At 39.3% G+C, this 10,746-nt stretch overlaps 1 protein-coding gene across 1 annotated transcript; it reads left to right on the forward strand.

The window, feature by feature from the left end:
* Positions 1-5,646: 5,646 nt before the first annotated feature.
* On the forward strand, positions 5,647-9,800 carry LOC108880064 (cerebellar degeneration-related protein 2-like; the record flags this gene model as incomplete). The annotated part of the gene is given in 5 exon segments (XM_018671494.2): positions 5,647-5,902; positions 6,670-6,782; positions 9,365-9,400; positions 9,402-9,514; positions 9,633-9,800. Coding segments are annotated over 5 exon segments (512 nt in total), but the record flags the coding sequence as incomplete, so codon positions are not given.
* Positions 9,801-10,746: the final 946 nt, after the last annotated feature.

A 10,746-nucleotide genomic window follows, 5' to 3' on the forward strand; every position in this document is an offset into this window, starting at 1 on the left:
GCCTTACTATGACATTTTTGATGGATTTTGAGCCTTACTATATATGCATTTTTTGATGGATTTTTGAAGCCTTACTACACTATGACATTTTTTTGACCATTTTTGACAACATTCTATACTATGACATTTTTTGTGACCATTTTTTGACAATATTCTATACTATGACATTTTTTGATGGATTTTGAAGTCTTACTATACTATGACATTTCTTGACCATTTTTGACGCCTTCCTATACTATGACATTTTTTGACCATTTTTGACGCCTTACTATACTGTGACATTTTTTGATGGATTTTGACGCCTTCTTATACTATGACATTTTTTTGACAAATTTTGACAACATTCTATGACATTTTTTGATGGATTTTGATGCCTTACTATACTATGACATTTTTGATGGATTTTGACGCCTTACTATACTATAACATTTTTTGACCATTTTTGACGCCTTACTATACTATAACATTTTTTGATGGATTTTGGAGCCTTACTATACTATGACCTTTTTTAATTACTATTTATGACACCATACTATATATTATTTTATATATATTATACATTTTTTGATTTTCTTGCCACTGTTGCCTAATGCTGCTCATGCTGGTAAATGTTGGCTCTCCTGTTGTTAAATAATATAAGTGTACGGCCTAGACACCTTTTCTTGACAGTTTTTGATGTCTTGTTACTTTGATTTATTTCATACTATTTCTGATATTGCTTATTACTTTTATATTATGTCTATTAATACAGACTAATTATACATTACTTTTATATAGCAGATTACTTCTATTATAACACTTACTGACTATTGAATATAAACAGCTTAACGTCAGTGCTCTGTGTTGGACAGTTGATGTAAAGTTGCTTGTGAATTACCTGAAGGCCTCTGTCCTGGTCTCAAAGAATTTCCTCATTGCACGACAGCTCTCTGATCGTGGACTGCATCTCTGTGATCGCGGACAATGTCTCTGAGATTATGGATAAAGTCTCTGTGATCACGGACAATGTCTTTGTGATTGTGGACGATGTCTCTGAGATCATAGACGGTGTCTCTGTGAACATCAACAATGTCTCCATGATCGCGGGCAGTGCCGTCAAATCGGTGACCCCCCGTCTCCGCCGATTCTATCGCAAGGTCTCTACGAAGCATGGGACAATGTCTCTGATCAAGGACAACGTCTCTCTCATCTTTGACAAGGTCTCTGCAATCATGGACAATGTCTCTGATCATGGACGATATCTCCCTCATCCTCAACAATGTCTCTCCGATCATGGACCATGTCTCTGCGATCGTGGACGATGTCGTGGACAAAGTGGTGACACCTGGAGGGAATCAAAGAGAAACATACAAAGGAAAATGATCAATACACTACTACCTATTCCTCAACAACAGTTTAACCATGAAAACACAGATAAATATTCAACATTACACCTGACCCCGAACATTTAACATTTTTTGACCATTTGTGATGCCTTACTATACTATGATTTTTTTTTTTTTTACTGTTTTTGACTACATACTATACTATGATATTTTTTGATTTTCTTGCCATTACTTTTACTTTTTACTTTACTTTAATAGATTATTTTCATATAGCAGATTACTTACTGTTTGTGAATTACATGGAGGCCTCTGTCCTGGTCTCAAAGAACTTCTTCATTGTACGATAGCTCTCTGTGATCGTGGACTGCGTCTCTGTGATCGCGGACAATGTCTCTGAGATTATGGACAAAGTCTCTGTGATCACGGACAATGTCTTTGTGATTGTGGACGATGTCTCTGAGATCATAGACGGTGTCTCTGTGAACATCAACAATGTCTCCATGATCGCGGGCAGTGCCGTCAAATCGGTGACCCCCGTCTCCGCCGATTCTATCGCAAGGTCTCTACGAAGCATGGGACAATGTCTCTGATCAAGGACAACGTCTCTCTCATCTTTGACAAGGTCTCTGCAATCATGGACAATGTCTCTGATCATGGACGATATCTCCCTCATCCTCAACAATGTCTCTCCGATCATGGACCATGTCTCTGCGATCGTGGACGATGTCGTGGACAAAGTGGTGACACCTGGAGGGAATCAAAGAGAAACATACAAAGGAAAATGATCAATACACTACTACCTATTCCTCAGCAACAGTTTAACCATGAAAACACAGATAAATATTCAACATTACACCTGACCCCGAACATTTAACATTTTCTGACCATTTTTGACTCCTTACTATACTATGACAGTTTTTGATGCCTTATGAGACTATGACATTTTTTGATGGTTTTTGAAGCCTTACTCTACTATGACATTTTTGACCATTTTTGAGGCCACACTATACTATGATATTTTTTGATGCCTTACTATAGTATGACCTTTTTTCATTATGATTTATGACACCATGCTATATATCATTTGATTTTCTTGCCACTGTTGCCTAATGCTACTCATGCTGGTAAATGTTGGCTCTCTTGTTGTTAAATAATATAAGTATACGGCCTAGACACCTTTTTTTGACAGTTTTTTGATGTCTTGCTGCTGTGATTTATTTCATACTATTTCTGATATTGCTAATTACTTTTATATTATTTCTATTAATACAGACTAATTATACATTACTTTTATATAGCAGATTACTTCTATTATAACACTTACTGACTACTGAATATAAACAGCTTAACGTCAGTGCTCTGTGTTGGACAGTTGATGTAAAGTTGCTTGTGAATTACCTGAAGGCCTCTGTCCTGGTCTCAAAGAATTTCCTCATTGCACGACAGCTCTCTGATCGTGGACTGCATCTCTGTGATCGCGGACAATGTCTCTGAGATTATGGACAAAGTCTCTGTGATCACGGACAATGTCTTTGTGATTGTGGACGATGTCTCTGAGATCATAGACGGTGTCTCTGTGAACATCAACAATGTCTCCATGATCGCGGGCAGTGCCGTCAAATCGGTGACCCCCGTCTCCGCCGATTCTATCGCAAGGTCTCTACGAAGCATGGGACAATGTCTCTGATCAAGGACAACGTCTCTCTCATCTTTGACAAGGTCTCTGCAATCATGGACAATGTCTCTGATCATGGACGATATCTCCCTCATCCTCAACAATGTCTCTCCGATCATGGACCATGTCTCTGCGATCGTGGACGATGTCGTGGACAAAGTGGTGACACCTGGAGGGAATCAAAGAGAAATATACAAAGGAAAATGATCAATACACTACTACCTATTCCTCAACAACAGTTTAACCATGAAAACACAGATAAATATTCAACATTACACCTGACCCCGAACATTTAACATTTTTTGACCATTTGTGATGCCTTACTATACTATGATTTTTTTTTTTTTTACTGTTTTTGACTACATACTATACTATGATTTTTTTTTTTTTTACTGTTTTTGACTACATACTATACTATGATATTTTTTGATTTTCTTGCCATTACTTTTACTTTTTACTTTACTTTAATAGATTATTTTCATATAGCAGATTACTTACTGTTTGTGAATTACGTGGAGGCCTGGTCTCAAAGAACTTCTTCATTGTACGATAGCTCTCTGTGATCGTGGACTGCGTCTCTGTGATCGCGGACAATGTCTCTGAGATTATGGACAAAGTCTCTGTGATCACAGACAATGTCTTTGTGATTGTGGACGATGTCTCTGAGATCATAGACGGTGTCTCTGTGAACATCAACAATGTCTCCATGATCGCGGGCAGTGCCGTCAAATCGGTGACCCCCGTCTCCGCCGATTCTATCGCAAGGTCTCTACGAAGCATGGGACAATGTCTCTGATCAAGGACAACGTCTCTCTCATCTTTGACAAGGTCTCTGCGATCATGGACAATGTCTCTGATCGTGGACGATGTCTCCCTCATCCTCAACAATGTCTCTCCGATCATGGACCATGTCTCTGCGATCGTGGACGATGTCGTGGATAAAGTGGTGACACCTGGAGGGAATCAAAGAGAAACATACAAAGGAAAATGATCAATACACTACTACCTATTCCTCAGCAACAGTTTAACCATGAAAACACAGATAAATATTCAACATTACACCTGACCCCGAACATTTAACATTTTCTGACCATTTTTGACTCCTTACTATACTATGCCATTTTTTCAAACCTAACTATACTATGACATATTTTGATGTTTTTTGATGCCTTACTCTATATATTATATTTAACAGTTTAACCATGAAAACACAGATGGATATTCAATATTACAGCTGAACCAGAACATTTACCAAAACATTTTTATACTTAACTATACTGACATTTTAGATCACATAGTACACTGTGACATTTTTGATGTCTTACTATAACGTGACATTTTCCCTTCTATTTTGGATTACTATTACTTCTGCATTGCTTTTATATTACAGCTTACTTTTACTGTTACCTCTAATATTAGATTATGTTTCCCATTACTAATTTTCTTATTAAGGTCCGAGCACGAAAGCGTGCAAAGGCCTTATTTGAATTGCGCTGTTTCTTATTCTTATTAATCGCCTCCGAAATTAATCGCCTCTTTGAGGGCCTACATTTGCTCAAAAACTCAGGAAACTTTGCCCATGCGTCAAACACTGTTGCAAGTGAGCAAACAAAGTTGCATCCTGCAAAACACCTCGTGGTTACCCAGCGTTAGTTGTATTGTTGCTCAGTTAAGCGATACAAACTCCAACACTGCGAGGAAAAACGATAACTTTAACGCTGCAACGTAGTCTAAAGAAACATCTACAGATATATAACTAGGCTACATAAGTTATGCTACCTTTGTTCAGGTGATGTCTTTTGAGACGCTGTGAAATTACTTCCTGCAGCATTTCTCTGGCGTCTCGTTTGTCTTCTTGACGTCATACGCAAACAAACAGGAAGTGTTGTGCCAGTTTGGACCTTCAGGGCCACCGTAACTTTCTGTCACAAGTTAAAGACAAAGAGTATTTTCACAGGTATCCCCAGCTGTCAGGCGAGTTTAACGGAGTATAAAGTACAATATTTATTAAAAAATGTTTTGGGAAAGTAAAAAGTGGGAAATAATATGAACAGATCAAGTTGTGTTTTTGTTGCTGCAGTGCCCCCGTGTGGTCACCATGTCTGTTGAGCTGCGGTTTCCAGGGGAGGAATCAAACGCAGAGAAGCAGGTGTGGTGAACTGATGGTGAAACTCACAGAGAGAGACAAGTCAATACCGGAAACTATGCGATGTACTCGTCAAAATAAAAGCTAAAATTTGAAGAAAAAAAATGCCGCTTCGTGGTCATTATGATCGGTTTGCGTCTGTTTGTGGTTGTTTTGCATCTTCTCATTTCATGAGCTACGTTTCAGGTACATGAACAACTCCTTGGACCCCTGTGGCGTACGGTGGTAGGCAAACATAACACACACACCAAGACAGCATTACTATAAACAGCAGTGCAACAAAAAAAGAGGCATCCACAGTAAATTTGCAAGCTGTTGACAGTTACTTTCGAAACCAACAGATACAACATCTGCAGCGGTAAAGAGCATCCTGTTTTATTCAGGCAAAATCATAACACCCTCACAGAGACAAAAAGTCGAACCGCTGTGAAATACTCAAATATTGCTGCTTTTATTTTGAATTTCACAGCCGGAAATGTCTTCATGGCAGCACCGGTTCATCAGTGGTGATCCGTCTGTCTGTCCGGTGATGAGCGCACACCGGTGCCGGCAGCAGGCGGGCAGACAACGGCGGGGAAGACGCGCTTTATCACTATCGCATTGAACCGCGACTTTGTCATGTTTAAGAACCGGAATAATTCTTGAAAAGCGTGAGAGTGATTTTCAACGTGAAGATGCTGACAGACATGATTGTGGAGGAGGAATTTGAGATCAAGGAGGAGGAACCGTGGTACGACAAGCAAGACCTTGAACATGGTACAATTTCCCTTCAGTCTTTGTCTTTAAAGAACCATTGATACTAAATTTATTTATTTTCTAAATAAAATAAAAATAGGTACATTACAGCTGTAATACAGACACACATAATAACACATATATATCACATTACAAAGTCACTGTTAAACCATGCAGGTGCACAGTAGGTTTCAATTTGTTGGAATTTCCATGCGATTTTCTGAAACTATAATATTAATATTATAAATCAGGATATTTAATTCAATCTGCGAGCAGGTAGTGGAACTGAAGCACCTTGACGGGCTGCAGGAAAAAGGCAGGAGTCAGCAGGACACTCACATATGCGGCAAAATAGAAAAAATAGAAAAGGTCTCTCTGAAGTGAAGATTTGACTTCATTGTCTTTATTGCATGTTTTTAGCTTAAAGGTTTGTCTGTGTAATATTCCCTTCTAATGTTTCATATTTACATCACAGCTGTGTCATATTTGCTCTTTATTCTTGTAAAATATTAGGTGGTGGATAAAATAGGAGCCAAGTGATAAGGAGCTAGATTAACTGTCTGAGGAAATTCATAGGTGCAGAAATAATGAGCAGTCCATGCTTGTTTGTAAAGGTGGATAAACCCTGTGGCACAAATTTTAAAAAGTGGGTTACTGGACTTCTGCCAGGCATCAACAAAACCTCACAAAGCTACTTGTACTGTAAAGGTCCCCAAGTCTCCACCAGTGAGACTTAACTATGAGCTCTGCTAAAGCACCTGTGGTTCCTCGCTCCGTCTCTCCCTCAGACCTGCAGCTGGCCGCCGAGCTCGGGAAGACTCTTCTGGAGAGGAACAGGGAGCTGGAGCAGGGGCTGCAGCAGATGTACTCCACCAACCAGGAGCAGCTGCAGGAGATCGAGGTAAAAGAGCTGATATCTCTCTCGCTCTCCCTCCTGTCGGACTATTTGTGTCTTCATCCAAAATCCACTACTGCCCCTTCTGTTAGACCAGGATATACAGCGAATAAGATTGGACTGGAAGGTGCTTAAACTGTTTCATTTATGAGGCACTGATTTCCTCTTTAATGCAGGATTAAATTGTGCTATCAGAGGTTTATACTGATTTAGAAATGCCTCATTTAGCCTAAAGGAAAAACAGCATGGTGTTGTACAACATCCTATATTTCTCCTCACCACTTCTACAGTTGCAGTTTGATTAATCTGTCATCACTGAACCACAGCCTCTTACTGTCCAACCCACAAATCCTAGATGGAAGAAGTTGCTCTAAGTTGATCAAAATATAAAGATGCAGCATCGGTGAATTCAAGAAGACAATACCAGGTTTCAGTGAGGGTAAAACATTGTCTCTTTGAATAAATTCTGTGGACTGGATTCAGTGTGCAGGTGTTACTTTTTTCATTGACGCTGCTTTTTAACAACTTTGCACCTTGTATACGTGATGTGTGTATAACTACCCCCCCCCGGCAACACTGTTAAAATGCTCATCATGTGCTAGCAGCATTTATGCTTTACCAGCAGTAGAGAGGGATTTGCAGACTTTTTTTGCCCCAGGTTTTGCTTCTCAGGCAACATGCAAGCTGTCCAGCCCCGTTGGTGGAGGTTGTTTGGGACTGTATGCAGCTTTTGAGTGAACTGAAAGATTAGGGTTAAAAAAAAGAATGTTTTTATTTACCGATAATTAAAGTAGTGCTAAAACTCATCATCAATCATCAATCAACACTGTACAACACATTAAATGACAGCTCTCTTTACAGCGAAGAGAGAAATAAAACATTATTCACAGAGTTTAAAGGTATTTTCTTGAAAAGAAAATAAAGAAATAGTTTTTTGTCATGTGTTTTGAAAGATCAAAAATTATAACAACATTTCTTAAAAAAAAAGTATCAGTTCTTTATGATGGAAATTATAGGTGATTGTTGTTATGAAGATTTAAGATCATGGCATTTAATTCTAATTTATTGTTTGCTAGATGATACAGATTTACATACATTTAGAAAAAACAAATGTTTATATTACTTGTATGTACTTGTTTTGCTGTTGAAGAACTTCATTGTGTCTGAACCCAGACCTACAGCCTTCCTGCTGTGTACCTGTCGTGTCTGTTTATTCTTGTGTTCAAATTTAGAAACACTTGTGCGTGCAGGAATTCAGCAGGAAATCATTAATCCATGGTCTTATTTCAAACAGAGATGACAGAAACTCAATATTAACTCAATATTATGCTTTAACAGATTTTTGGGATTTTGAGGCCTTGTTTTAATTTTCTTGAGTGAGGTCAGTCTGAAGTGTCTGGCAGTAAATCCCTCTCTACATGTCGCTGCTGAATTAATCTCTTAAGACCTGCGCTGGATACTTGTGACGTCACTGTCCAATTCCAGCTCATGACCTGTGTTGCAATTTAATTACCTGCTTCCCATTGCCATTTACTATCACTTTATAATAGAATTAATGGTATCTGATGGAGCAGAAACACCATGAAAATAACCTTTAAGAATTCAACTAACCTATATACTGTACACACACATGTCGTTCATTGACTTTTCACTGTTAACATCCAGTTTGACATTGAACTGTTGTGCTGACAGCAGGTCTGTTGTCAGTGTGAAGCTGATGGTTCTCAGCAGACAGATTACTGCATGACCAAAGGTTCAAAGTGTCCTGGCTGCAACAGCTGATAAGATAACCTGTTCTTAAAGAAACTGTGCTGATTGTTTCTCTACATTTCTTCAAAGTTGCACTTTCATTTCTTGGCTGTTATGCTGAAGGAAAAATGTATAGCCACTCAATAATGATATTAATCATAATAATTAAAGGGGTTTGGCTCCCTTCTGAGCACCATTTTAATTATTAAAGACTCTTGACTCTGCTGGTAGTTTAACCTACATATTATTGATTTGTTTGAACAGTCCACACGTTTCCTGTTTTGTGGTAAAAATATTACATTTAGCCTTTCAGATGGATCAGATGAAGGAGGTTTAAGACATGAATTCCCTTTGTTGTGGTGATGCTGGACATCTTTAAAGTCTGAGTCCATCATACAACATCTAAAAACATCTGAAAACTCATCTTTCAAAATCTCTTTTTGCTTTAAACTTTTAATATGTTTTACCTCACAAAGGTAGATGTTGTTCATTTTTCTCAGACAATGTTGATTGGCAATTTTCAGAGACCTGGAACACAAATAAACACAAAAGTTATTAACTACAAATGTTCTGCATCGTCATTCAAAGAACTGAACAGTACAAGATACAAGAGCTGTTTAACTCATCTTGTTCTAACTTAGGCCACAAACTCATTAATAACTCCTCGTATATGAATAGAGTTTCATTATATTTTATTGTAGTGTGACGTGTAAAGTCAATCAAATTACCACCACTACTGTTAATAGACGTCTCAGCAGATGATGTACAACAAACTGACCTTTCTCTCATGCCGTCATCCCCGTCCCTCTCGCTCTCTTCTCCTCATCTCTCTCATCCAGTACCTGACGAAGCAGGTGGACCTCCTCAGGCAGGTCAAACGATCAGCATGCTAAAGTGTACGAGCAGCTGGACGTGTCGGCCAGAGAGCTGGAGCAGAGCAACCACAAACTGGTCCTGGACAATAGGACGGCCCAGCAGAAGATCCAGGGGTAAGACGGGAGATGTGGAGATTCTCTGTGATTATGGACAGATTTCCCTGGTTTGCATGTAGAGTGTAAAAAAACATCCTTTATTAGTAACCTAAGAGCTTGTTTCCTCTGTGTGCAGGCTGACAGAAACAGTGGAGCTGCTGCAGACGCAGGTGGAGGAGCTGCAGCATCAGGTAGAGGAGATGAAGTTGAGTCCTCAGCCTCACAGGCCTCCACACAGAGAGAGGTGGCCGACTCGCAGCAGCCACAGTGTGTCCTGCCTCAAAGAGCTGCAAAACACACTCAGGTGAGGAAGCTCAAACACTGGGGTTTATATCAGCAGTGCTTAAGTGAGTAGTCAATCAATCAATTAGCAGACAGACGTAAAATTAGAGAACAATTTTGATAATCAGCTTATCGTTTAAGTCATTTACAAAGCATTAATGCCAAAGATTCACTGATATTTTAGACTGTTGGTTGAGCAAAACAGCAATATAAAGACACTCTGGATTTTAGGAAATTGCAATGGATGCAGTGGACTAGTCATCAACATAACTAGTACATTTAACGCATCCTGGTGATTGTGGCTCCTGTCTCTGTTTTTGGATGGGAGGAAAGCTGAGAAGATTCACCTCAAAGATTAAAAAAAAATCATCAAACCCTTCAAGAACTTTTGTTTTTAACTTCTTCCTCAACCTGGTAAAAGAAAACTTGTAATTGCATTGTCACTGGTCCAGAAGCTCGTTGTAATCTTCAAAAAAGGAAGCAGCAAATCCTGCACTGAGTCCCCCCACCCCCCACCCGGCTTTAGCTCTCCTCCTCCTATGTGAGCTAATCCTACTCGCTGGCAGTCAGCCATGTCTACCTCACAGCGAGTCTGAATGTTTCATGCTGTGGTCACTTCCTCTTGGCCTGGGCTGAGACAAGTTCATTCACTGGCCTGAGTTTAGTTTCTGGCGGTGTTTGTAATCCTGTTAGAACCACTCCTATCAAAACATCCAGGTCAGGTGGATGGAAAACACGCTGATAAACTCAATAGTGGGACGTGAGACAGGTCCGAGCTGAACTCAGAGTGCAGCGCGGGGGATGAAGTTGGAAGGAAAGTGGTCAAAGTCTAACATGGAGGGCACGAACATGTCTCCTTATCTCTTTAAAGCTGCAATTGATTCTTCAGCTGATTTCTAATCACCCTGGTTCTACTGATAAGTTCTTGATTCCTCACTAAGTGTTCCTTTTATGTTTTACTTTTTTCT

This window comes from Lates calcarifer, unplaced genomic scaffold (genome assembly GCF_001640805.2).
Source record: "Lates calcarifer isolate ASB-BC8 unplaced genomic scaffold, TLL_Latcal_v3 _unitig_821_quiver_2896, whole genome shotgun sequence".
NCBI classification, from domain to species: Eukaryota; Metazoa; Chordata; class Actinopteri; family Centropomidae; genus Lates; species Lates calcarifer.